General features: G+C 39.5%; 3 protein-coding genes across 5 annotated transcripts in view; 2 read left to right on the plus strand and 1 right to left on the minus strand.

The window, feature by feature from the left end:
* Positions 1-741: 741 nt before the first annotated feature.
* gpsm3 (G protein signaling modulator 3) lies at positions 742-3,705 on the plus strand. The gene is made up of 5 exons (XM_035912533.2): positions 742-1,047; positions 1,487-2,023; positions 2,277-2,442; positions 2,672-2,904; positions 3,079-3,705. Exons 2-5 carry the CDS (start codon positions 1,562-1,564, stop codon positions 3,217-3,219), a joined length of 1,002 nt encoding a protein of 333 aa, XP_035768426.2. The 5' UTR covers positions 742-1,047; positions 1,487-1,561; the 3' UTR covers positions 3,220-3,705.
* A 1,442-nt stretch (positions 3,706-5,147) lies between these two features.
* Positions 5,148-18,495, plus strand: dnase2 (deoxyribonuclease II, lysosomal). The gene is made up of 7 exons (XM_006801792.3): positions 5,148-5,518; positions 6,101-6,198; positions 6,391-6,562; positions 7,552-7,657; positions 8,670-8,834; positions 15,765-15,983; positions 16,092-18,495. Exons 2-7 carry the CDS (start codon positions 6,101-6,103, stop codon positions 16,454-16,456), a joined length of 1,125 nt encoding a protein of 374 aa, XP_006801855.2. The 5' UTR covers positions 5,148-5,518; the 3' UTR covers positions 16,457-18,495.
* A 69-nt stretch (positions 18,496-18,564) lies between these two features.
* rgl2 (ral guanine nucleotide dissociation stimulator-like 2) overlaps positions 18,565-27,950 on the minus strand; it is a 36,116-nt gene continuing 26,730 nt past the window's right edge. For all 3 annotated transcript variants that reach the window (XM_087848481.1, XM_087848479.1, XM_087848480.1), the window contains 9 exons: positions 26,714-26,773; positions 25,688-25,774; positions 25,566-25,598; positions 25,076-25,197; positions 24,872-24,958; positions 23,856-23,949; positions 23,490-23,714; positions 23,148-23,262; positions 18,565-20,740 (listed from right to left, as the gene is read on the minus strand). In XM_087848481.1, coding sequence (XP_087704607.1) covers positions 20,559-20,740; positions 23,148-23,262; positions 23,490-23,714; positions 23,856-23,949; positions 24,872-24,958; positions 25,076-25,197; positions 25,566-25,598; positions 25,688-25,774; positions 26,714-26,773 — 1,005 coding nt within the window. In that variant the 3' untranslated portion in view covers positions 18,565-20,558. The remainder of the gene's footprint in view (positions 20,741-23,147; positions 23,263-23,489; positions 23,715-23,855; positions 23,950-24,871; positions 24,959-25,075; positions 25,198-25,565; positions 25,599-25,687; positions 25,775-26,713; positions 26,774-27,950) is intronic.

Raw genomic sequence — 27,950 nt, forward strand, 5'->3', positions numbered from 1 at the left:
TGTGCGTGGGTGGATAACAAAGAAATGACATTTAATTATACAAAAGTAGTTTATGTGGCTTTTTGATAGGGCCTCCAGATCCCAACAAACTGAATCTGGGGCAAACAGATTCATCTTGTGTGGGAGATGTTGAAAGAGACTTTCTTTTTTTTGTATAGCTACCTTAAAAGACTGACACATATGAATATACAGGTGACGTGTGTGTAAAGGGTAACTATTCTAAATAGGCTCTAAAATGTTTTGCCCTTGGAGAACCTCTATTTTTCTATTTTGATTCTGGCTATTTAAGCAGATTTTCTGTCTAATCAAGTTTGGGTTTTACTAGAGCTGCACATTTCATATTCAGCCACATATTTCTTATGATACTCACGTGTTAACTTTTCTTTTTTTTTTTCTTTTTAGAATGAAAAACGTGGCTACAAGCACTAACAGCAGCATTCAAATAAAATAAACTGCTTTTTCAGCCTTGTTTTTCAAGTAATAATCTCGCTTAGACAGCTTCCCTTACTTGTCTGAGTCTACTTCTCGTTTTAGCTGCAAGTCAACAGGATGTGAAAACCACAGAGAGTTAAGAAAAAAACTGCGCCTGTTTCAACATGCTGCACTTGGGGTTAACATAACCAAATGAGCAGCAGTTAAAGCAGCAGCTGCTTTAACAAGTGTACATGGGCATTATAAAACCTTTCCTTTGGAATATGATTGCATTAACCACACACATCGCACATGTAGAGAGTGATTCTGCTTTTAACAGTAATATTTCATGCTAACCTGACTTGTCAAATATGGGCCGAGTAAATAGGGGTGGGCTGTGGTAAGAGGAACAGGAAGAGATGAGATGAGAGAAAGACAGAAGGTAGCAGGGCAGATAGAAAAGGCGAGAGCTCATCAGGACGGCATCTGAAACTTGCAGATTTTCTTTTTTTCTTCTTTGCTCTTAATAAAGACGTTGACAGAACGAGTGATAAGCCAAAAATGCTGTGTTCACTGGATCAAGACTTTGAAAGATGATGTTTTGAGGCGATAAAAGGAAACGAGGCAAACGAAAAGGTAAGGGCAAAAATTAACTGAAATTTAAATCACTTTGTGGTAGACAGTAGCTTTAGGGGGCAAATAACAATGTGATCTGTCAACAAGAGTTATTCGACTGAACTGTTTGGGAAAATACACAACGGTGATCACCTACCAACAACACCCTGACATTTGTGATCACATAGTCAAACGTGTTTGTTTTTCATAGCTAGGAGGAGTTTGTGACTTCAAGTTTCTTATAAATTTCTGCCTAAACATCTGTTGCCCACATGCTGAAACCTGTCAAACTGGTTTCTTACATGTTTTGTTTCAAAAGAAAGGCACAGTAGCTCTGCGGTACTCATCATGCTTTTAAGTTTCAGTGTTTATAGATGTCGTGTTTTTCCTTATGGTATTATTTTTAAAGTGCTAACTGAATTCTGATATTTTGGATCACCTTTTTTTTATCCACCTCCAGCTTCTTTCTGTTTTCTCACAAGAATCATAAGGATTGTAAGAGAGACCACTGGATAACACAGATATCAAAGTTGAAATGGCTGAAGAGGAGCTGTTGGAGCCTCTTGTCATCATTGAAGATGGAGATTTGGTAGAAAGTATTACTGAAATTAGGGCGCCAAGCGGTGCAGATGTCACTGTACAAAGCTGTAGCGAGGAGTTTGCTATCAAAAAGGAAGAGGAGCACACAGAAGAGGAAAACAGTCAACAAGAAATAGCGGGTGAAAGAAATTTAGAAGAGCAAAGCCTGGAGAAACAGCAGATAAACAGAGACGAAGACAAACCAGAGATAACAGAAAGCACAAATGATGGACTCAAAGGAAATGACAGTAAAAGTGAAGGGCAGCCGGATGAAGTGCTTAAAGAAAAAACTGAAAAACCCTGTAGCACAGAGGGTGAAAAGGCCACACAGAATGACCCTGAGGCAGACACAAACAAGCTAAATTCATCTGAGCTACAACCCGAGGCGGGACCGGACCACAAAGAGGATCTCAAAAAGGTTGGTATTTGCTCTTCTTACCCTGAGATTACCTGTGTTGTAAATCAGTTGACTTTAACACTTTGCCACCAGCCACTGCAAGAGAAAAACAGTCTCGTGGTGGAAGAACTGCAGGTACCACTTTATTTCAGAGCATGTGGGAGTACGTAGGAGTGGATTCTTTTGCTTTGCCAACAAACAGTCTGTGCCACTCGCTCAGAAACCGTTCCTCTCTCCCTCCGTCTTTTTCACCCTCCCACCTGTGTTTTCTCAGGCTCACCGGTTAACCCCTGACTTCCCCGAGGCGCTGTATGACCTGCTTTGCACCTTTCAGGAGGGCAGGCGGCTCAATGACCAGCGCTGCTCCTTCAGGCTGGAGAGTGGGGTCAGGCGGAGGAGGTGCCACTCTGAGCCCAACACCTCCAAACCAGTTAACAGAGGTAAGCGCTCTGTTTTGCCATGGTAAAGTGTGGAAAGGGATACAACTTTCGCATTTGTTTTTGAGTTATGACTCATGTTGAACAAGCAGAATCAAATGTAGCCACCCATTCTCCCTGACTCAGGAATTTTCAGCTACCATGTTTCCATGTTTTTTTCCTTGACCACTGACCACTGCCTTCCCCCCGCCTTTTGACCATTTAAGCTCTTTTCTCTCTCATTTCTTTACAGTCGTCTTTTCCTCCATGACTTCACTGCAGAAAGAGGAGTTTTTTGACCTGGTGGCCACTGCACAAGGACGGCGGCTTGAGGACCAGAGGGCACAGCTTGGAAGGTCTTCGCCGCCAAAAACAAAGACCAGAAGTGTCAGAGGGAGCATAAGACAACTGTCCCTGTCTGTGAAAAAGCCTGCACCAGTTCCTGCGCCCAAAGATGATCTGTACAATATGATTCTAACCACACAAGTAAGCAATGAGCTTGTTTGTTTAGATGTGTTTGTCGTGAGCTGAGGAGTTTTCTGCTTTGTTTCTGAGAAGAAAAGTTAGTTTCTCACTAATGCGAGAAAGAGTGTTGGCAGCAAACCTTTTGCCTACTTTCATTGCATTGCTTTCATTTTCCCGATTTGTTTTGACCCACAGGCTCAGGGCAGGCTAGAGGACCAGCGCAGCAGGGCTCCGGGTCCCATGGATGATGAGGACTTCTTCTCCCTCCTCCTGAGGGTCCAGGGGGGACGCATGGATGAGCAGAGGACCGAACTACCACGCTTGCTGCAAACCTGAGATGGAATAAAACCCAAAAGGGTGTGCCAACTGCCAATGTAGCCTCCCTGCTTAAGTTTCTATTTAAAGAGGACTTTTTTTAACCCCAAAATGCTTTGTTTTGGAGGGTGGGGTGGAATTGCTGTATCTCCTAATAGTGTTAAAGTTGTCAAAATTGGAGCAAAAACGCTAATGTTTGAGCAACAGTGCTGTTAATGTAAATTAGGAGAGTTCATGATCAGAAGTTTACTTTTAGTTAATTTTTTCCAGTAACCAGGATCAGTAGATATGTGCTTTCTCTGGAATTATTCCATTGTATTGAATGTCTGCAATGAGCTCTTGAATGGTTGCTGTGTGTGTGCGCGTGTCCTAATTGTAGAGGAGGCAGTCTGCTGAATTCTATTGTTGTCATTATTTGTACAGATCTAACGTAGCACAACAGAAATAATAGTGAGCTCCAAGTTCAGGAAGTGCTGGGACTAGTTCTCCAAAATAAATCAAATGCATCCTGGAGAGTGTATTCTTTAATTTTCATTATGTCTTTACATATAAATCTTGTAGTAGCCTGTAACTACAGGCATTTTACTTGTGACAGGGATGCATAAGACCTGTTCTGCTATCTTCATCATTAGGCATCATTTGCTGCTCTAGTTCACATTCCCACAACTTTGTGATAATGTTTAATCTTTAAAAAAAAAACCTCCGCACATAAAACACTCACATATGAATAGATGAGCCTTTTAGGGAACAGGCGAGGCTAAGATAAAGCTGTTAATTTTTTACAGACTTCGTGGTCTGAAAACAGGTGTTATCTCAGTGTTCCTGAATTTCTCTTTAATAATGTGACGTAACCTCAAAGGAAATCAGTAGTTACTGTATGTGACATTTTCTTCAATCTATGCAAAAAAAAAGTTAATAGATAATCACTAACCAGCTGTAATGGCTACTTTCAATTTAAAATGTCCCCCAAAATTTCATGTAACTCTAATAACAAGAATCAGTCAACTAGGGTTAACATAAAAACACCAGTTGTGAAGTTAATTGTTAACACTGCTTCAGTGTATTTGCTTTAAAACAGAGCATTGTAGTCACTGCAACCCGTGGTCACTTTCTGTCGTGCTACAGGCAATAATCAGGGCCACTTTGAGTGGGGCTCTTAGAGCAATACTGGTTAGTCCACTCAGCTCAGAGGACAGCTTTCTGAGGAAGCCCTCGTTGATCAAGGGAGCATAGAGTTCACAAGAGGATGCTGTGTCACTTCCTTAAACAGTATAGAGTTATATAAGATGAGACAGGGTTGTAGGGGGAACTGAAGAAGAAAGCATAAATACTGCAGATATATATATATCTTCATATACATATGTATATATGTGTGTGTGTGTGTGTGTGTGTGTGTGTGTGTGTGTGTGTGTGTGTGTGTGTGTGTGTAGCCACACTTTTCACCTAAATTGTGAAAGAGTAAAACAGGAAAAACAACAGAAGTTCATCTTACCAAATTCAAGTTCCACTTTTAAGATGAGTGTGTGTTTATAAGGGTTGAGCCGAACATGTTGTATCCCTTCCCCCGTTGTTAGACAGATTACTGGCTGCTTATAAAAGACCATACAGGAAGGAAGATATATTTACCATAATATTTATGGAACGCAGGTGATTTAGAGGTCCTTCTGGGCTCCAACAGATTCAGGAACGTCTTTAAAAACTACAGTTACGCAACTAAGTTTTAAACTAACAATATTCAAGGGGAAAAATATTGAAAATGTCTTTTTAAAGTAGGGGGAAAGTTCAACCTGCTTCTGTTATAAGAAGTCTAATTATTATATTATATTATATTATATTATATTATATTATATTATATTATATTATATTATATTATATTATATGAAAGGTGTTTGTAATAGCCGCTTTTCAGGGTAGTACCGCCTACCAGTTGACGTCATCAACCACGTGACTTCATGAAACTAGGACTTTTTGAGAAGGATAAGTTTCGAAGTTTTGGAGCACTTAAAACAGTCTTCACGCCTAAACCGTGAGAGCTATTTAGGATTAATTGGATTTTATTTCTTTAGTGCGATAATTTTCCTGTAGTGTAATGTCTGCCGTTGGTAGCGATCGCTCCGTTGTCTTTGTCATACGTCATTGTCTCCTCCCGGAGCTTTCGGCCGAGATCAAAACAAGCCCGTACCAGTCCCTGTAGGAAACACTTGTAGGCTGGGATGTACTCGAAGAAGACGAAACTTGAGGCCACAGCCGATCTTCGTGCAGCAAAATAAAACAAGACTTTATTGAGAACATACGTGAGGACAAACAGACAGAGCTAAAGGTATGTTGACTCAAACTTATACTGCACTTTTTCACTTTTCTTTAGTTATCTGTAATCGCTAACGATTCCAGCGACTGAGTGACTTGTGCTTTGATTTATAGGATCAAACCATAAGTATTATTAGATTTAGCTGAAGATAAATATTAGTTAAATGTTTTCATATTAAAATCATTGTTTCTGTTTTTATACAGTATTTTTGTAGTCGGGAGCTTTAGTTTTTACTTTAATACTAAAAGTTTCTTTTCATTCATTTTCCAACAAGTCACAAGATGAGGTTATAGTGTATAGCCACTAATGCATGGGTATGAAAAATATAAAAATAAATAAATAAATAAACCCTTCAGTGGCTGGACATTTTTCTGCTTATACTTTAATATTTCTACTCCAACAAAAAAGACTTTACGCTGTTTTATTGGTACTTTTACTTGTGAATACTGAAACTCTTTACAAATGAGTCATTATTGGTAAAAAGAAAAAATGAGCTTCAACCAAATATTTTGAACGTGAACTCATCATTTCATTTCCTAACACATATACACATATTTAACCGTAGTTATTAATATCTCTGTCTCTTGTTCTTAGATGCTTCTGTTCCTGTCCGTGCTGATCCTCTACGGGCCGTTAGAGGGCAGCAGCTCACCAATCAGTTGCTACAATGACCAAGGAGATGCTGTTGATTGGTAATTCATTGATAACAATTCCTGAGAAATCACATATAAAAGTCCTCCTTATTTGTTTGTTTTAACCTAGATGTATTATTCTGATTAAACAGAAGCAATATTTTCAATAACAGTTTAGCATTTACAGACATGCACCGATATAAGCAGTTCTTGCATGTACAGCCTTTCTGTCTGTGTCTCTGTTTGATTTAGGTTCTATATATACAAACTTCCCAAAGAGCATGGCAGTAAGTCTCCTGAACGAGGTGAGATGTATTTGATTTTGGACCAAGGAAGTGAAGGATGGACTGAAGGGAAGGGGACAGTGAATGACACCACGAGCGCCCTGGGCAGGACGGTCGGACAGCTGTACACGCAGGGGAAGGTTTGTTTCCATCAGGTTTCTTTTTTCTGCTACAAATGTGGAACTGAGTACAAAGTTTAAAAACTGTAAGCTCAGTTTCATTTGGAAAAACGCCCACGTGAAAGCAAGTGTTCTTCAAAATGTGATTATCATACTCTTTTAGGTTCCTTATTATTAATTAATGCTAAAAGGCAAAAAACAACTTCAGCTGTTTTAAGATGAGTGGACCTTCAGTTTATATTTGACCCCAAAAATGATGTCATGTTTTAGAAATACCGATTTGTCACAAGATAAAATGTAATATTCTCCTAAAACCACGTATAATAAAGTTGAGTTGAACTTCCAATTCTTACGACTCACAAAACTTAAAATACATTTTTGTTCATCACAATAGCCAAAAGTGACAGACAGTGCTGGTGCATCGACTTCTGTTAACTGCAGTAACTCTTTGCTTTAACTACACGCAGAGCAGTTATGCTTATGTGCAGATTTTAGTCCTAGAAAACCACTGAGCTTAGGGTATTTAAAATTTTCCTGCTTCTTCTTTGTGACCCCAGTCACAAGACTTCTTGTTTCACCAACATGATATGCAATAATAAGCATTTTTTTCATAGACATCTGCTATAACCGGTTGACATTGTTAGATCAGAGGAACAAACATATAATGAGAAGTGAAACTGCATCTGTTCATTCAGGTGATCTGTCTTTCTGGGCGCTGATTGTGCAACTAGGAGACGGAAAAGGTCATTTACTAATTGAAAACTTGATAGATTCATCAAAACATGTCAGAGAGTTTGTGGATAAGATTCTGAATCAAAAATTACTGGATGCAACGTAATTGTATTGGTTAACGTCACCGAAAGTGATGGATGTCAGTGTGTGCCATTTTATTTATTTGTTTGTTTTCTTTTGAGGTGAAAACATTCGTTTCTACATTTTCTATGATCGGTGAGTACACATGCATGAAGCTACAGTTAAAAACCTTTTTGTTGTTTTTGTTTTTTTTACAGAATACAGACATTGCATACATCCTTTACAATGACCAGAAGCCACACGAGGACTCGTCTGGTGACAGATGGGTTCATAACAGTGAGAGCAGCGGGGGTCACACGAAAGGTGAGCTCTCTGATTGTCCCAAGACTGCAGAAAGTTTCGAGCTCTGTTTTCCAAAATCTTGGAATAGTATGAAAAAAATGAGATGAGTAGGGGGGCACTACTCCGCGCAAAAATGAGCCAGTTGAGGTGTCCTAAGAGGAGGAGAATCTGGGATAGGCCTGAGACTTGCTAGATAGATTATATCTCTTGTTTAGCTTGTAAACATGTTGGTAGTCCCCCTGGATAACGTGGTCAGGGAGAGAGACATCTGGGCATCTAAGCTTAGGTTGGTCCACGACCATCAGCGTAACTTTGTGCTGAACATTGGGGGGGGGGAGGAGGGGGGGGGGGGGTGTCAAGATCTCCGTCTAAATTAATTAATTAATTAATCTGCGCAAATTCCCAGATGATTAAACATGCAACTGTTTTGCTGGTAATGCCTGAAACGAAAGAAAATCAACAGCTTATTTATGCAAGATAATTCATAATTTTATTGGGGGGGTTATATTGGTTGGATCTGATTATTGGGGGGGGTCATAACCCCCCTAACCCCTCTGGAAATGATGCCCCTGTCCACGACCTGGTCGTGGATAAAGAGCGAATGGATGGAAAAAGCAACATTTTTTAAATCAACGTTAAATAAAAAAGCATAAAGACAACCTATCACATGTTCAAGCTCCTCTTTTTACTTACATGAAAAGTGTACAGTATGTTCATTATAAATTTGATACTAGGAAGATTTAAAAACGCTGCAAGAAGGGCGAAAAAAAGTCTGGCAAAGATTTGTTATAGTAATAAAAACATGTTGAAACATCTCATTATCAACCTCACGTTCTCCTTTCATCATTTATATGTTCTAATTCTACTTATTAAAAGTGCAGACTAACACGCATTACTTACATTTCCTCTGATGCGTAAAAACAAATGAGCATCGATAAATATGTTTTGTTTTCACTTGAATGTCCACGTTAACCATGTTCAGGGAAAACGTTTGATGTATTTTGCTCACTATTTTAATATCTCTGCTCCTCAGGTGTTGTGCTGCTGGATAAAAATCAGGGTTTCTGGTTGGTCCACAGCACCCCTCAGTTTCCTCCTGTTCAACAGGCGGGGGAGTATTATTACCCCAGCAGCGGGGAGAATAATGGGCAAAACTTCATCTGCGTTACATACCCGCTCGACCATTTCCAGACCATCGGTAAGACTGGAGCGAAGCCATGTGGCCTCTTAGCGAAGAAAGAGTTGATATAAAAATGCAGTTAACACTTAATGAGGATGTTTAAATGGATGATGGTATTAGATTGCAATCACAGTATGAGTGCTGGGAGGAGAAGGTCCAGACAGCTAATGACGATTCATATTCTGTTCCCTGTCTGCAGTTATGTTGGTCTGACTAAATATGCTTTAATTAACAAGGAACTGAAGAGTTTCTTTTCAATCTCATATCTTTATTAGGGTAATATTTTTGCTTGGTAGTTAAAAAGTCAAGCTGTTGTAGCCTGTGGTAGTGTTTTGTGAGAGATTATGAATAAGAAGTTCATGTTTATGTAGTTTACTGTATCAGCCAAACATCTTAACCATGTTAACTTAAGGCTTGCAGACCAAACTGGGGCTCACAGAAGCTGTTGGATGTTCTGCCAACCAATTTCTAATATACTGAATAAAATAGAGATAAAAAGAGATTTCAGTTTAATGTAATCTCAGCCACGATGCAGCTTTTAAATAGAGTAAAATATGTATTTGCAAAGTTTTTGTAAGTTTCTTATAGCCCCAGTAGTCTGGCTTCTCTAAGTCACCTCCTTCCCTCCCACTATGGCTCAGGAAGTAGAATGGGCCGTCTACCAATCAGAAGGTTGAAGGATTGATTTCCCAGCTATTCCAGCTTACATGTCGAAGTAGCCTTGGACAAGATGCTACACCCCAAGTCCACTGTGTGAATATTATACAAAGTGCTTAGGTATAGAAATATAGCTTATATGAATGTGTGTGTGATTTGGTGAAAGAGGCTTTTTGTAAAAAGCACTTTGAGTGTGTAACGCAAAGTTATTTAAGGACTAGTTTTATTGCAATGGATGCGTTTACTGACTGACGCGCAGAAGAAATAGTTCTTTATGGAGCCTAGATGGTGTGAATGATGAGACCAAAAACTGCAATATCTTGTTCAATATCTTCAGGTAAGGCTTTCCGTTTGGTGCATCTCTCACATGTCTTCACTTTATTCCACACATCATTGGCCATTTTCAGCCAGTAGGACAGAAAAGCATTATACGAATACCAGTCCATTAACAAATTTTTTTTTAAAAAGTAAGTAAAAAGACAACCATGTAAAGTGTTTTGGTTTAATGCTTTTTTATATTTGTCCACATAAAGAACGACCTGCTCTATTCATCTCCAGCTCTGCTTTTATTCTTGAACCCTACAAAAGTAGTTTTGCATCATTCACAGTTGAAAATAATCAGTATTTGTCTCATACTTTGACTTTAGTGAGATTTCTCAGTTTATCCTCCTTATGAGTTAAGCTCTCGTCCTCTTTCTTTTAAAACAACTTATTTTGCTTGCTTTTGGGCTTCTGTCCTCTCAGTGACAAAATCCAGGTCGTCAAGAATTTTAAAAAAGCCTGATTGACACTGAATCTTTATCGCAGTCTGAATTAGTTTTTTCCCCGTTTTTTTTTCTCACAGAGCTTATTTGATTATTTGTTTTGTCATGTTTAATATGAAGATCCTCACTGGAACTCTGTCTGTTGGACTGAAAACAAGGAAAGTAAAAAGCAACCAGTCAATATCATCAAACATCATAGCTCTTTCTAATTAAGTTCATTGATTAGTGATTGTGCATCTTTGTATATGAATGATTTACTACTAGTGCACCATACCAGCACTTCTTACTATTCATATTAGAAGTAGGAGATAATGCATCCCTGATGAAGAGGGAGAGATATGTGCAATAAAAAATCCATATATATAATACTTAATTTATATATACCTAAGTTTTTTGACATGGTTAACAAAGTTGTGAAAAGAAGAAGCAATATATTTAAGTAAATGGCAGTGCAATTTTTTCAAATTATAAAGCATATTTTCATTATTAGTCTTACATATAAGACAACTTTTATACTCTCTTTGTCACAATCCAGTTAACGGACTATGACAAAGAACAGGAGACAAGGTGAGCTGGTAACTTGGTTTAGACACGCTTGTCTGCGGGTCAGTCGTGTAGTGTAGACTATGTATGGATGAATGGCAGACAAACCCAAGGATCACACTGAGATCACACCAGAGAGTGACTGCGGAAAGAAGGGAGCTTTTATAGGTGAACACACAGGTACAGCTCATGCTGCCATTTACTCCCCTGTCAGCTCTTACAGGACAAAGCAGAGCACAAATTTTTTATCCTCTAATTTTGCCTCTGTTTTTAAACAGATCATGGTTGCTATTGTTTATTTAAAGAAAAAGACAAAAATCGGGCCTCCATCAACAGTTATATAGTAATGATTTCCCTCTGTGTTCTCTTTTGTTTAAGGTCACCTAAACAGTAAATGTCCATGTGGTGCTCAAAAATACTGCTGATTTATGCCAGTATATGTTACCAGTGTTGGGGAGTAACGGAATACATGTACCGCCGTTACGTATTTAAAATACAAAATATGAGTAACTGTATTCCGTTACAGTTACCGTTTAAAAAGGTGGTATTTAGAATACAGTTACGGTGTTGAAATAAATGGATTACACGGCGGTACTTCCCTGTTTCATATTGTGGCGGGTCAGGACTGTTTGGGTTTTGTTTGACAGCTACGTTCTGTTGTTCCAGGCGCCAGCGTTACGGTTGCCATGGTTACAGAGTGACGCTCTCTCTCTGCGTGTTTCCTGGGTGAGAGAGGCCTTTTTGTTGTTGTTGTGCTAAGCTAATGCTACAGGTATAGCTCTAAAGAATGTAGCATCATAGGCAGTGTAGTCCGTGCTGCAGGGAGAATGGACTGTCATACACGTTATGTGTCTGTGAGCGAGGGAGGGAGAAAAAGGAAAAGTACGAGCTGTCATCGAGCAAAAACGGGAGCTGGAAGCATGTAAATATAATAATAACCACTGCAGCCAAGAAGAGAGCCTGACGAGCCCAGTTGTAAGTAAGCTATTAAGACTCGACTGTACACCGTGTTCGTGTTTCCCTCCAAAAACAATAAGTTCTGTTGGAGCAGCCTTTCAACGCCTCTCTCTGTCTCTGCTAGCAAAGTTGACCCAGACAACAAAGTAAAGCTAGTTTTCGGCTACGAGCTGACACAGAACCCACCTATTAGTCAGAGGTCCCTTTATTACGGTTCGGAGCCGCGGACCTTCAGTAACAGTAATAAATCACAGCAATAGTACATTGATGTAGTTGTAAACAGCATGATAATATATTAAGTAATCCAAAGTATTCAGAATACGTTACTCTCATTGAGTAACGTAACGGAATATGTAACAGAATACATTTTGGGGCATGTATTCTGTAATCTGTAATGGAATACATTTTAAAAGTAACCTTCCCAACACTGTATGTTACACACTAATAATGAACTTCTTAAACACATTTAATCACTAATCTGTGTCAGTATCTACAGTTATTATTATTCCCCGGAGAAGATGATTCAAGTATCGTCTGGTGCTTAATAATCGACTCAGGTATTGGCACAACAAAAACAGCCTGAACTGAGATAATCAGCATAAACAGGTGTCATCACCATGTCACCCGGCTGCCTCTGCAGTTCCCTGGCAGACCCAGCAGTTGGCACAGTTGCTATGGCAGTGCCTGGGGTAATGTAATTAAACTGAGGTATGTAACCATAGAGATACTGGCCCTCACGCTCTAGCAGGGATTTGCTTTATCAGATTCTCGTCTCTCTAGCTGACATGCTGAGAGTGTCAGAGTGTTCAGTCTGCAGGGTTAAATAGCAGAAGGTGAGCACGGCCTCATCGTGTTTTTATTTTAAAGCACCTTGCAGCATTCATTTGCGCATAAATTTGGAGAAATGGAGATTTCATACTACTGTCTATAATGTTTTTATTATGTTGTCAGAATTATTTTCCTGTTAATGCTTTAATTAAGCTACTTACTTGTTTTTTATTCGAAGCACTGCTTATGTTTCAGTTTGTGCTAAAACATTAAGTATTGAAGTCATTTATCAGTTGTCACAAACGTATTTTCTTCATTAAGCCAGGATGCCAATATCAGCTGGCATGTGTGGGCAATTGGCCTCAAACCAAAGTATTAGGAAAATTAAAGTCTGTTCTGCAGCCTGTGCCAGATGAAGGTGTGTCAGGGGATTCATCGTGAGAGTCGTTTGAATGTCAAGACGTTTTAATTAAAACCAAAAATGTCATCCTCATGGTGACAGGACGAAAAGTCAGAGGATTACCAAACTCAGAAGAACTCATCCTCTGAATGCTATTAATATCTCACCGGAAATGCATGGAAACAGCAGATAGTTGTGACAGAATTTCAGTCCAGAGTAGTCGACCAATTGGTAGACATCGTCATTACGTAGCTTTTATGGGTAAAAATGACATTTTCAGCCTCGCTTATGCATGAATGTATATAAGGAGAATAGAAGTTTTTTTTTTCCAGTTTTTCACACGTTCTTCAGTGCTGCAGTATGCACTGCTTTGGTTTATATTTTGAAAGGAGAGAGCAAGATTTTATTTTCCGATTTACTTTTGTGTTGCTTTAATTTAAAATTCAGTTAAAAGTAAAGCCAGAGCAATACTTAAACTGGAAGCTGGAGGTTCTGTATTTTGTATTTTGAGTTTATTATGTTTTGCTTTATTTTTGAATGATTGTTTTGTTCTCTGAGGCTACGATGATGATTATTGTTAGAGTTCCATGTTTCTGTTTTATATGTTTTATTTTTTCTGTGTTATATTCAGTCTGTCTCTCAGTGTCAAGTCGGCGTCTTTGTGTAGTGAGGTCTTGTTTCCTGTTTTATTGTGAAGGTCTGCGTCTCTTGTGAATGTGTTCAGTTTTACCTCTTGTCTCGTCCCGTTAATTACTCCCAGCTGTGTCCACCACCTGTGTGTAATCTCCCTGTGTTTCTCTATGGCTGTATCCCAATTCAGGGTGTGCAGCCTTAAAGTACGCAGCCTCAACGATCCTCAAGGGCCGCGTACTTAAGGCCGGAAGTGCGAGGCTTGTGAAATGGGACGGTCTAGCCTCCGTTGCGCTGTTCAGGTTGCCTAGCAACCATGATACTAACAGCTGGAAACGTTTCATACAGCTTTGTTTGACAGAAATGAAGGAGAAAATCTTTTGTTCATTTGTTTGTTTGTTTCTACATGAGCTGTGATCATTCTCTAATTAAGCTCAGCTATTGAACGGCGTATATTTTAAAGTAAAGGCTTTAAAACCAAGTTAGTACAAACGTCACTAATGTCACATAACTTTGCCGACATGTGGCCAACAGTAATGTTTTAATGTTCTTCGTTATTAAACATTTGCACATAAATAAGTGACATAATATTCAGTACTTACTTAAAGTTTACTCTTCGGCCGCCCTTCATCCGCCGTTTTTTTTCGGCAAAATTATCCACACCCACCGCCGCGCTATGCATTCTGGGATATGTTGGGCCACGAAGTCTACACCTTCACGTCCTTAAAATTCAGGGAAATGAAGGACGCATTTGAGGGCCGCATTTCGAGCAGCCTTCGCATTGGGACAGCCTTCGTCGCGTCGCGGTGACGTAATCGGCCTTAAAATGCGGCCTTTAAGGCTGCAGACCCTGAATTGGGATACAGCCTATGTGTATTTTAGTCGTGTCCTCTGTTATTGTAGTTGCTGGTCCGTCTGTGTAGCCACCATGTTTCATTCGTGTGTTCCCTGCCGTCATCATCATGTACCATCGTCTTCCTTCCTTTATGTCCAGGTTCGTGTTCTTGTTCATGCTCAGTAGTTTAGTTGTCCCAGTATAGTTTAGTTCTCCGTTTTGCCGTTTGCCTATCTATATTTCGTGTTCAATAAATCACCTTCACGACTGCCTGCGTTTGGATCCTCCTTTACCTTTTCCACACGGCTCTTCTCACTCGCCGTGACAGGTTCTCTGCTACATAACAACTAAGTGAAAGCTGCGATGATCAACAAAGTATGCAGTGACACAATTTCTAATTTACCCCAATAATCTTTATTCCTGCGTAATGTTCTGTGTGCACAAATAAAACAAACAAAATGTCTCAGTGTTTAAACTTGGACATTTTACTGTTTCATGAAAAATATTAGCTCATTTTGTTATGGGGGCCATAAAAGGCTGGAAAAGTAAGTGGAACTAAAAAGAAACAGCTTGTGGAACATGCTAGTGTCATTATTGGGGTATAAAACGAGCATCTTAGAGAAGCAGAGGTTGGCCAATCTGTAAAAAAGTACATCTACAAATTGTGGAACAATTTCAGAATATTGTTCCTCAAAGGAAAATTGCAAGTACTTTGGATAGCTCATCATCTACAAAACATAATATCATCGAACGATTCCAAGAATCTGTAGAAATTTGCGCAGGGAACAAGAAAATCAGTATTGTGAGCCTCCAGGCAGCACTCCATTACAATCAGGCAAGAGTCTGTCATAGATACCACTGCACTGGCTTAACAACACTTCCAGAAATCATTGTCTGTGAATACATTTTATTGTGACATCTACAAGTGCAAAGATCCAGAAGCCCCTCCGTTTTCTCACAGCTCATTTAAAATAGACTGAAACAAAGTGGAAGTCTCGCAAAAAGTGCTGCAACGGGTCTTCTCAGTTCCCGGGTGTTTGTTTGTTGTAACCTTGTTACAAGACCAGGGAATGCTACACAGTAACAAACACGGTCTTGTCTCAGCTCTGTTGGAATTAAAGTTGTATGTATTGGTCTGGTGTGACATAAACAGAGATCTGATTATGCTTTTAACTTGCTTTACGTCAGGCATCAAACAGGAAGAAACTTTAAAGTTATTCCTTAATTGTATGTACACTTAGATTATATGTTACTGTGCACAGTGTTCCAGTACAGGTCTGTCAAATGGCTTTGAACCAGTGTCACCAGTGCAGTGCTTTTTATTTGCTTTACTTAAAGGATGATGTTATTATAGGGTGGGGTTTGCTTTAAATCGAATTTCTTTTGCACCACAGGAGAACAGCTGGAGATCAATCAGCCTAAAGTGTATGACTGCAGCATCCCAGAGTCCTTGGCATCCCAGGTGCCTTCGCTCGCTGCTCTTTGTGACAAAAGAAATCGGAAATATGAATTCTTTCCACATGCCAAACCTGTGTCCAATCGCAGCGTGACACTCACCTCAAAGGGCGGGACAAACTTCATCAGCTTTGCCAAAGGAGCCTCTTTTGACAACGGTACAACTTAATCGAAATGATGTCTTTTCTAAGCCTAACTCTTTTCTGTCTTTGTGACCCTGAATATTTTTAAAACCACCCTCATCCATCTTGTGTCCCCTTCATCAGATCTGTATCATGCGTGGGTGGCCCCAACCCTCCAGTCAGACCTCTTGGTCCAGTTCTGGATTCGCTCCACGGGCATCCTTCCTTCCGACTGCTCGGATGACTGGAAGGTCCTGAACATCAAGCTCCTCAACCCTGGGCAGACGTTCTCCTTCAAGACCAGCCAGGACCACTCCAAATGGGCGGTGAGCCCCAGCGAGACTGGGGCCGGTGGAGGCTGGGTGTGTGTTGGGGACATAAACCGAGATGAGGCTGAGGAGAAGCGGGGTGGAGGCACGGTGTGCCATCGTGATCCGGTGGTGTGGAAGGCTTACCGAACGGCGGCCTTGGACTGTGAGGACTGTCAAGGAGAAACAGTCCAGTGCTGAGAGTCATGATGAGTCATGAGGGTGAAAAAATATAACGCGAACAGAGTTTTATGTGGATTTATTTGTTACAGATTTCTGTTCACATCTAGTGAAATCTATGTGAAATATTTAGCCTTTAACATTTAGACAATTTCAGTTTTTTAGTTTAAACACATTCCTGCCAGATGTTTTACACTAATCTAGTGATCAGTAGATGACAGTAAGATGCCAATAAACAGCAATGCAATATTTCAATCAGTCCATAGAGTCTCATCTTCAAATAATTATTATTTAACAGTAAATAGTAGGGATGGGTATTGATAAGATTTTCACGATTCCGATTCCATTTTCGATTCTGTTTAATGATTCGATTCTTTATCGATTCTTTTTAAAAAAGGAGAACACTAAGGTCGACTAGCTTAGAACTTTGTTTTATATCTTCTCTTTGAACAAGATAGAAATTTAGGAGTAACATGGCCTTACAAACCCAACAGTGAGATCTTAAGAGATCCACAGCCTACGGCTCTTCAATGGGGCGTCACGGGGTCCCCAGAAAAAAAAATGTAAATGTAAAATAATAAAATAAATATTCTCCTGTAGCAATAACAAAGTATAACATAAATTATTCTGTAGCAATTACACAAGAATATCCAGTAATCTCCCTACAATTAAACACATTCAGTTACCGAAAATCGGGGCATCTGCTGTGGCAAATAGGTGCAAACCTTTGACCACAAACTTAGTCACTGCTCGGTGACATTCGTCTATCCTGGTCTGAAAGGAGACGCTACCGGTAGACTGCAGAGAACTGCCAGCATCTGAGCCAGACTCTGTCTCATCATGGTCACCTAAACGCACAGTAATGGCAGGTTTTGTAATAAGGCAGATCGCGCTAACATAATATGCACTGTTAGTTGATTATTTACCTGCCGCATTAACGGGAGAGGACGTGCAAACGTTACCGCTGCTGCTGGGTTGAGATTCACGAGTCCGGAGCGGAATTAAAAACACGACATTCATTTAAGGTCATCGCGTGTTTTGTGAGCAAATGCTTTTGCATATTCGTAGTGTTTCCTCCCTTAAATGAAATATCTACTTTACAAGTACTGCAAGTTGCCCTGTTGTCATCCGTTCTCGTAAAATATAACCAAACTTTTGAGGCGCCATGTTTCCTGCCAGGTAAATGACGCTCCGCAACGTGGTGACGTCATTCGGGGCGACTGGAATCCGTTTGCAAAAATGGCAAACAATTCCAAGGAATTGAAACAGTGGGAACAAGAACCGGTTTTCGATACCCATCCCTAGTAAATAGTAATGACTTTCAAGTATGTGCAGGTGTTATTGTTTATTTCAGATTTGATTCGTAGAGACCAAAAAACCAAACATCTGCATCTAATTGAGATGTAACTAGAAGTCGTGACATTACACATTAAAGCCAGTCATCACTCACACCTATTAGAGAAGTAGACATATAAAATATAAAATTTCCATCAGCCACTCATTGGGAACATTTTACTTGTTCCTCTGTTAAGTATGATTTCATGTGGTTATCAAGGGTTATTGAGTTGTTCTCTTTATAATTTTAGATTTTCTGGAGTTGGAGAAGTAGCTGGAATAGTTATGAGTAATACGTTCATTTTGTAAAAGACAAAAACCTCAAAAGTGGCACTTTAGTGGTTCAAGCATCTTTATAACCACTGGGTACTGTTTCCAGAGAAACTGAAGAGACACTGGTGCGAGCGGGATGAGTGCCGTTTCCCTCACTGACATTTTCTGCTTTTAAACATTAGCTCGTTTATTCTCAGGGAGAATTCCAAACCTGCCGGTTTATTCTTTTTAATCAAATGTGGGAATGATTGTGCTCAATAACAGCCTGTCACTGATGATAAATTACAGACCCTTGAATCATCAACCAGGCTTGTATGAGTGTGTATGCATCTCCAGCATGTGCTTTAGATTTGATACTTTTCCACATACATTAATTCTGACCCTGACTGTGCTTGAAGATCGTCTTGTCACTGGTTGTCTTGAATTTGAATAAAGATACGAAGAAAAATGTGTATTTTTAGTCACTGATCTGCATCCTCTTTCCTTTGTTTACCCCTCACGAGAAAAACAGAAATGCCACGTTTTTGACAAGTAGCAACAACTTTAATTGTTTTTTATGGGATACTCAGCAGCATGAAAAATATCTCAGTACTGAACATCAGTCAAAAACAATTAAAATTCATATAAAAGTAAATTTATTACCACAAAAATAGGACATACTGTATGTAGTGCATAAATAGCTTTGATGTGGAACTACACAGCACTGGAGTTGTCTGCAGTTCCTCCACGTGGACTGTATACATTCTAATGCAAACATGAGAAAGTGAGCACCCGGCAGAGAAAGGCACTAAAACAATCTGTAGCATGGGATCATGCTTGCACGTCTTTTTTTTATTAATACCCACAATCCTCTCCCTGGCCCCTCAGTGCTCATGCCTCGGCCGGTAAAAGGAGCCTCACCGGCACTGACCCGGGACGACCAGAGGTCACAAGATTTGTTTCAAAGAGACACACGCTGAAGTTAAGATGTTCACTGAAGCCACGACGCTGAAACTGAGGCTTTGCGGTCTGTGTAAACTGCAGTGAAGATGGACTCCTGCTGAGCTACTGGAAAATCTGCATAAATTAAGTTTAGCTTATGCTCTGTTGAAAAGATCAGACCTGAAAAACCTTAAACTTAGCAATGGCAGTGTTTTTCTCTTACTCATGTTCCTTTCTAGTAACAAATTGAAGCAAAGCTGTATGTTTTAAAAGTGCTTAAAGTTCAAAGCTGCAATAATCAGTTTTCATCCAAGAGGTTTAAGAGGCTGAGTGATGTTTGATCACCGTAACGTAGCAACACAGCCGCGTACATTCACGTGCAGCTGAGGGAGGATGACACTGTAAAAATTTCTTTGCAAATACATTTTGTCCACTTGGTTTATTAGTCCTTATCAGCCTTCCTTGAGGTTTACTTTGGTCTCCAGCAGCTCCTGAGAAAATTATGTGGCTCTCTGACTTCATCTGTTGGTTCACAATTGCACGAGTATTCGAGTCAGGTAAAAATAAGACCAATCAGAGCTGCTTTTGTAATATCTGTTGGTGACAGCTGCAACGAGGTGGTATTTCTGAGTGTCAAACCAAAACAATGAGCTAAAAGAGCCTTAAAAACTGAGCAGAGCTTCAGAACTGATAATAAACTGACCGCAGTTCATTACAACAGTTTACAGAGTTTCAGTGTTATTCTAAAATCCTGATTATTGCTGCTTTAAGTTTATGGAGAAATGAGTAAAAGCTGAAATAGCTGTCCTTCTCTGTGGACGTGTCAGCCTGTTTCTTGCAGTTATTTTAAGGATTTTTTTCCTTGTTGAAACAGTTACTTGTCACACGAGGACCTGTCACACAATGCTGAGATCACACAGACGTACAAAATATATAAATATATACAAATCATATATGTCTCATTTGAAAAGCTCCAGTGTTTTGCTACAATGATGCACTTGCACTGTCTTGATTCCGATTCAGATCTCATTAAATCTCATTTCCCCCCAAAAAACACACTTCAAGTCCTTCAACGGCATCTTGGGTAATCACAGAAGCGCACTCCAACCAATCGAATCTTTTTTACATTCGGAAATGTCAGTCACAGATGAGGCACAAGACAACAAGGGATTTCTTGGTGTTTTGTAGCAATTAAAGCAACTATTTCTTTCTGTGAGTTGTAATGATAAAAAGCATCAAGTGCTACCTGACAGGGACTTGAGAAGCAGTACCAAAGGTACACTTAAAGGTTTTCACTGCTCGTCCTCGGGATGTAAATTAGCGTGCTTGGAAAAGTGCAAATAGCTCTGTTGAACACAGCAGCTGGAGTTCTGAAATATCTGCCACACCTTCCTGCAAGGAGATGTTGACTGAAGCACAAGCAGAGTTCTTCTTGGTGTTTTGGTGAGCTTGGCAGGAGCACAGGAGAAAGGCATGTGTAGGTTTTGTGTCGGACAGAGAAGGCCACATTTACTGTCCGTGAGGGCTCGCTCTGCATTCACATCGGGAGACCATCAGAGAACTGCAGACAATCTGAATGTCTGAAAATCTGATGTCAAAAAAGATTCCTGACCAGTCTCCTTCCCTTGGCCTTGATTCGAGGAAAAGTGGCGCTCGTCTCTGTGCTGATCGGATGCAAGCCAAACGGGGAGTTCCCGTCTTTCCTTCTTAGCAGGAAATCAACACTAGATGACGTCATGGCGTAAAAGACATTTCCTGTAGCAGGGATGACCAGTTCTGTTTTAAGAGAAGAGAAAGGAATAAAGACATGACATGTGAAGGCTGCTGCGCTCTAATGAGATTCATTTGCAGTGTTTAATGGATTTGACTTGTAGAACTTGTAGTAAATTGTAGTAAATCACACAGGAAACAGTGTGTGGTATTGGATATTTAGACTGTGATACAGGGGTTCCTCAAGGATCTGTTCTTGGGCCCTTATTGTTCTCTCTTTTTATCAATAACTTACCTGAAGTCTGTCCAAATATATTTGCTCAAATGTATGCAGATGATGCAGTTATATATACGCAAGCAAATAGTGTCCAGCAGGGGGCAAAAGATCTTACAGCTGCTTTAGCATTAATGCATAGCTGGCTGGAGGACTCATGCCTAATGTTGAACACCTCAAAAACTGTCTGTATGTATTTTTCAAAACGCCCCTTAAACTTGAAGCAGTCAAACATATTCCTGAATGGAGTAGAGCTTGAATTAGCTCCAGAATTTAAATATCTTGGGGTCATTCTAGACCCAACATTATCCTTCAAGAGTCACATAAATAAAGTGTCCCAGATACTTAAATTTAATAATCGAAATTTTAATCATATACGTAATAATTTTAATATGAATGTTGCAAAAACTTATTTTTACTCAATGATCATCTCTCATATGGACTATTGTTTGACGTCCTGGTCACTTGCTTGTCCAACAACACTTAAAACTATTGAAAACATTTATAAAAGAAGTTTAAAACTACTTGACAAAAAACCGACTTCCCACCACCACTGTCATGTGTTAAAAAAAACATAAATTACTGAACTTCAATAACTTAGTGAAACTTAAAAGAGTGTGTTTAATATATAAAGTCTTACACTCCCTTGCTCCACCACCACTAAAGCAGTTCATTAGGCATAAAGAAAGCTCAGACAGGACCACTCGAGCTACAATCCGAGGAGACTTGTTTATACCCCACAGACGGACAGCATTTGGGCAGAACGTCCTCTCTGTTAAGGGTGGCCATCTGTGGAACAGTCTTCCTCAACCCATTAGAGAATGCTCGACATTCAATTTGTTTAAGGCAAAGGTTAAAAACTGGCTATGGACAAATCAAGTGTGTGATCATGTATGAGTTGTATAGTTTTAATGTTTTATTTGGGAACAGAATGGTGTGTATGTTTAAGTTTGGTGATGGAGTTTTTATTATGAATGAATGATGAATTTTTATGAATTATTATGTCTATTTTTTATGCTTAAGGACAACAGATGGAAATTAGCCCTTGGCTATAATCTGGTATGTTTACATTCATGTAATTTTTTTTTACATTTATGTTCATTAACATGCACTGTCCTAAATAAATAAATAAATTCAAAAATAAATTGTATTTTCTCTTAGTTTAACTGCAAACCGCTCGAGAGAGATTTGACCTCAGCTGAGATCAATCAGCTGCAAAATGTGCTATTCTAATAACAGATATTAATGATAAAAAGTGCAATCATGAAGTATATCCTGTCTCTGGCAACAGTCCAGAGACCACACAGGAGTTTGCAGTGAAGCATCACAAGCACGATCAGAATCATGCTTATGGGGTGTTGCTTTTTATTTTTACATTCGAATGCCTGTAGCTGTAAATTTTGCAGGACTGCCCAGGCTGACTGTTATGATATCACCAGCCGTCTGAGGGAGAATATTCAGCAGACTTCCTTTGTCCTCTGTCCAGAAATGAAATGAAAATTAAACGGTTGCCATTCTGACACACTGAAGGACATCTCGTGGTCATTGCAGAGGCACGAGTGAAAAGAGAGAAGAGGGGACGAATGCTGAATGTGGTCCAGTAAGAAAATGATCCTCAAGGATCCAAATTTAATTGAGGTGCCAGGTTGTACAGAAAGTATTACACGTGTGTAATATAGATTAAAGATTAAAATATAGATGTTGATGTCTGTGTAGCTGTTCTGAGATCATCAAAGCGGCTGATTGTAACTGTCCTAGTTAATGGGCAAAGGAGGAAGCTCAGCTTTGCACTGGCAGTTCAAACATTCAGGTTTATATTCTCTTAAAGTTCCTACATAATTAATTGGATTGAATAATTATTTGATTGCACATATTTCTCATACTGTCTGTCCCAATATGTGCAAAAAGCACTTGCTTTAAAAAGATCTGCATAATCAAAATGCCCAATCTTACAAATATCAGATGAAACTCCCTCAAACGTTAATAACCTCCTGGCAAAGGTAATGATTTTGTACATGTGTCAAACTAGACTACAATAAAAATAAAAAACAACATTTTTTTAACTGTGGCAAGAGAAAAAATTCAAAATGAAGTCTTTGCCTCCTCTGAAAAGAGAAACCACTTTGACAAAACTGGTCATATTAGTAATGATGACTTTTTTAAACATTGTGTCTGTCGAATCGATTCGTTTTTTTTTACCTTTTCCTTCAGGCAGAAGCTGTATCAGCTCATATCTGGATGCCTGTTTGGGGTCTTGATTGTGCTTTTCTAAGGCAGAGCTGATCACAGTGGGAGTCTTGTCATTGCTCGTAACCTGAGGCGACAAAGGACAATAACAGTGAAAACAGGACAGCCTGATTTGCACTAATAATAACCTGAGTCCGTTGTATCCTGAGGATCTGACTCTGATTTCTATGATTATGGGGTCCTTGCAGATAGGAGGAGAAGCTGCAAGTGCAAATTGTCACTGATAATTAACGACAAAGGCTTCTGTGCTGATTCTGCTGATTTTAATTAGAGACAAATGGTTTGGATTCGTACCAGTATACTCCGATACAGGTTTCCATCCTCCAGGTCCATCCGTATCCTGATGATCCGCATGTCTGCCCCTGACCCTTGGATGTTACCAGGGGGGTTGTTGCCACAGGAGGCTGATCGACGGTGTGATTTCGTAGGAGTGGTTGGAGTCAGCGTGGCAGGGTTGGATTCATTGGTAGGAGGGGACGTGTCAACATCCAGACAGGACACAGACGGAGATCTCATATGCTGCAGTAGAACAGTAATCACGAAAATGATAATGACTGAGTGGAATCGGAAACTAATCTGTATATTTAAAACATGCAAAACAGTCCAGCCTGCCTACTGTGAAATGACATAACATAAACAGAAACCTGTTGAGTGACTTACCTTTGTGAGCTTTGAAAGCAGGTTATTGACGGGTGAGTGAAAGTCAAAGAAGCTGTCACTGTCACCAGCCAGGCTGGTTCGGGAGGTGCTCAGACTGCAAATGCATGAAAACACACAACAATCTGAGAAACTTGTCAGGGAAACTGGTTTATTTGTTACAAATTTGCAATAAAGTTTTTACACTAAAGTTAAACTTTAGTTAAACAGTTAAAATCTAAATTTTTAAGCAGCACAGGCTTAAAGGCTCAAATTTGTTTCTATGAAAATTATTAAAAAACTTAAACCACCGTGACCTTAGGTCCAAAGAGATATTAGCTTAAGTTGAAATAGGTCTGTACTTTTATTTAGTACCAGCTTATTCCACAAGATGGTGGAGTGAGTTCATGCAAAATTAATTTAACCAGATTAGTCATTAAATTATTATTTAGAATGACGGTCTGATAAAACATAAATCTTCTTGAGGAAAGATAAGATAAGATAGCTCTTTATTGTCATTTCACAGTCATACATAGTACAGTAGTACAATGAAATTGGAAAACTGTCCTACGTCGGCACTACATATAACACAACACGACACAAACGACAGTATATTAACTTAGTAATAAAAAAAGAAGAAGAAGTGTATGTGTATTGCACACTGTTATTATTGCACATTAATTATTATTGCACCTGAAATGAAGGCAGGGCTAAAAAGAAATATCAAAAAATTTAACATGAGCACTTTTTTAATGGCTAAAATCCTGCCCCCCAGTGGTAAAAGTGGATAATTACAAAAAGTATCATAAAACCTAAAAAATATCTGTAACCAATCCAGGGCTCTGGTTTGTTGACCATGTAGTGAGAAATATTTTTTAAAGCTTCTTTACTGCAGTGGTCACCGACTGACGAGTCGAGAAGCCAAAATCCGCTTCCCATTAAAATTCTATATCCTAAACTGTATATGTGGTATTGCATATATATACTTATATTTAGTGTTATGTGTTTATGAATGAGTCAGTGAGCTCTGCTTAGCTTACTCTGGACACTGTGTGATAACGACAGCTGGGGGATGACCGCGAGGGCTCGGGTCGCCGGGTGCTTCGATTTCATTGGACAGCCTATAACTGAAAAGTTAAGGATAATTTTATCATTCTTCATCCATCAACACGTGCTACAGCAGCTGTCTTTAAAATAATGAATTCATTCATGGTTGTCTCGACTGTAACCAAATGGATACACACCTTTCCTCTTCCCTCAGAGTAGGCACGCTGTTATACCACTGCACGAAGGCCTCGTCAGCAGTGAAAACACAGTTTTTGCAGGAAGATTGCAGGAGCCGGATTTGAGCTAAAACCTCAAATTCCTGTTAACAAAGAGCCGTATCACCACAGAGTTTCACAACAAAAAAAAACCCAACCCGTGTTAGCTGTTCTCTTATTACTGTGCCAGCTTTTTTCATCTGTATCAGAAGCACCTCTCAGCACCCTACACTTAATCATTTCCTCCCTCAGATATTATGTTACTGCTCCCTCTTACACACTCTTTTCTTACTTACACTAGCAGCTTATGTTAATGCTGCAAAAAGTGGAGCTCGCTCTGTTCAAAACTGCTTCGTATCAGGGCATCAGCTTAACCAAATGCAGAATGTCTCTTATCATAAGCATTAAAACAGATCACGTATTCAACTTTGAACCTTTTATCTCTCAAACTGATGTGTCTTGCGGCACTTACTCTTCTCCTTTTGTCAAAGTTGATGTAGCCATTCTGCAAAGGAGTGACAGAATCTGTTATGTCAGCTCAAGAATTGTAAAACAAAAAGTCCAGGGGACGTGACAGAGATGAAATCAACTTACGTCCAGCCTGTCTTTGACTGCCGTGTCCAGCATGGTGAGGTCTGTGAGGAAGATACCCAGGTAGGGCACGGTGCCCTGCGCGTTGGACTATGTGAGAAATAAAAGAAAGGGTTTCATCGGTTTCCTCACAGGTTTCTACTCACAATGTAAAGAGCCCACACAGCGAGGGATTTCAGAGCTGCCACCTGCAGCTATTTTTCAAACGGTGGCTTGGGATTTAGCTCATCACACACGTACACAAAGACAACAGCTCGCTGTTCCACTTTGCTGCTGCGTGCTGGTCGATCGCCCTCACGACCCTCTATTAAACCAATGAAACAACCCCCGCTCAACAGTGTTGGTGTCTGAATGCAGAGTTTAACTTGTGTTAACCAATATGTTAACCTATCAGGAAAGTACTTTTAACTCCCCCCCAAAAAACATTGCCTACTCGCACATTAGTGACATGCTAAAACCACGCTCTGCAGTACATACGCTGCTGCGCGCGTGTCATTCTGTAAGCCCTCAAACTTCATCTAAAACGGTGTCTCTGTCTTTTATAATGCTCATGACACGGTTGCAGGGTCTTACATCATTTCACATTTTTCCAAGGTCTACCATAAAGGACGGTGGGGGTGTACAACCCCTCAGGCTAAAATGTTTGGTATGTACCCCAGATGTGCGCTGTAAAGTTAGTGAAAATTGTTGTCTTTTATGTGCGTGCAGATCTGAGGTTTCGCCTCTGCAGAAGACCATAAGGTCATTTTAAAGGACTCCTCTGCTGCTGCAGCTATGTGGAAAGTCTTGATGATGTAATCCCAAATTTATTTGACACTCCACTGAGGGTTATTTAAGTCAAACTGTGGACGAAAGCTTAGAGCGGCACACTTGAGGCATTTAAGTAGAGTCCCCCAACAACAATCTCTTTTTAAAGGTTGTTAAGGGAGTTCATTATCACACAAACAACTCAACCTGTTTTTAACCAAGTATTCTTCCACTGTCAGGTGTTTAATCTCCACAACAAGTTTTGACAGTATTTCCAGTTACCTTGTTAAGGTATCTGTTGTTGAGCCTGTTGTCCAGGTTGGCAAACTTTGACGTGCCCTCCTGCAAGAGAAAAAAACAGAGGGACATCCCGAGTTTCAACCTGGATTAGTAGAACGTCATCAATTCTCCTCCTACTATCAGAACAACAAAAATGCTTACAGTGACAACTGTATTGTACTGTATTGCATTTGGTCAACAATAAAAGTACGTGTTACACCCAAAAAGATGGAAATGCCAGCAGAGGCCACTGGTGTCTGCCATTAGAGGGACACCAAACTAGCACTTATTTGCACTTACAGTTGCTTAAAACTGAACACAAAATAAAAGCTCTTGATTTTGAGAGCTGACATAATTTGTATTTGTGAGTTTGTCAGAGACCTTTTTGCTGACAAAAGGCTGAAAATGCAAAACAGTGAACTTGAAGATGATAAAACTCCCTGAGGTCAGGCCTTAGACATGCCATACATTGTTAAAATAGATGTTATCTAACTTCGTTTATAATGTACAACAAATTGTATATTATTAACATTATTAGATATTAATTGTATAAAAAATTATGGACTGTGGAAGAAAGTTATTACACTGAGACAGTACAACAAATCTAATAGTGGGTTATTTAAATTAAAAAAAGGTAAATTTACAAAAAAAAAGAGATTTTATCTGATATTAATTTAATAAATGTTCATTTTTTGTAAAGGAATTCTAATGAACCCCATTCCATCACAAATGCTTCTGGCTGCTGTGTAATATATGCCTGTGTTAGCCAACCTAATTACATTATAAATTCCAATCTGATGCAATAAAGAAATCCCTGAATCACCACACAATTAGACGCATCTGGAGTTTCAAGGGATGCTGCTGCAGCCTGGGCCTTGTTGGAAGAAAAAACATACTGGTGTTGATGAGCTGATCAGGTTTTAGTGTCAGGTAATGTTAGCTTGTGGTATTTCTTTTCCACTGCCAGCCTCTACAACGAGACAAAGTTGATCCAACCTTTTAAAACCAAGCAATGCGGTTGGTCTTAATTAAAATATGCAGGTTTAATTGTGGAATTTCTAAAGATTTTTTTCTGGAATAATTCCTCTTCCATGGTAGAATGTTTTGTAATGTACTTTTTCCATTTCCACCAACATTTATAGTAGGGGTGCAACAATACTCGTATCGATATTGAACCGTTCCATACAGTGCTTTCGGTTCAGTACGCGTATGTATCGAACAATACAAATTTTGAAATTTA

This window comes from Neolamprologus brichardi, chromosome 11, assembly GCF_056152115.1.
Source record: "Neolamprologus brichardi isolate AB-2024 chromosome 11, ASM5615211v1, whole genome shotgun sequence".
Lineage (NCBI taxonomy): Eukaryota > Metazoa > Chordata > Actinopteri > Cichliformes > Cichlidae > Neolamprologus > Neolamprologus brichardi.

What these genes read in the sequence shown, in the direction of transcription:
- gpsm3 (XM_035912533.2), top strand. Translation starts at nt 1,562, where the DNA reads ATGGCTGAAGAGGAGCTGTTGGAGCCTCTTGTCATCATTGAAGATGGA. An exon ending in ACAAAGAGGATCTCAAAAAG is followed by an intron (nt 2,024 to 2,276) that starts GTTGGTATTTGC and finishes GTGTTTTCTCAG; the next exon opens with GCTCACCGGTTAACCCCTGA. An exon ending in ATATGATTCTAACCACACAA is followed by an intron (nt 2,905 to 3,078) that starts GTAAGCAATGAG and finishes TTTGACCCACAG; the next exon opens with GCTCAGGGCAGGCTAGAGGA.
- dnase2 (XM_006801792.3), top strand. Translation starts at nt 6,101, where the DNA reads ATGCTTCTGTTCCTGTCCGTGCTGATCCTCTACGGGCCGTTAGAGGGC. An exon ending in CAAGGAGATGCTGTTGATTG is followed by an intron (nt 6,199 to 6,390) that starts GTAATTCATTGA and finishes TGTTTGATTTAG; the next exon opens with GTTCTATATATACAAACTTC. An exon ending in AGCTGTACACGCAGGGGAAG is followed by an intron (nt 6,563 to 7,551) that starts GTTTGTTTCCAT and finishes TTTTTTTTACAG; the next exon opens with AATACAGACATTGCATACAT.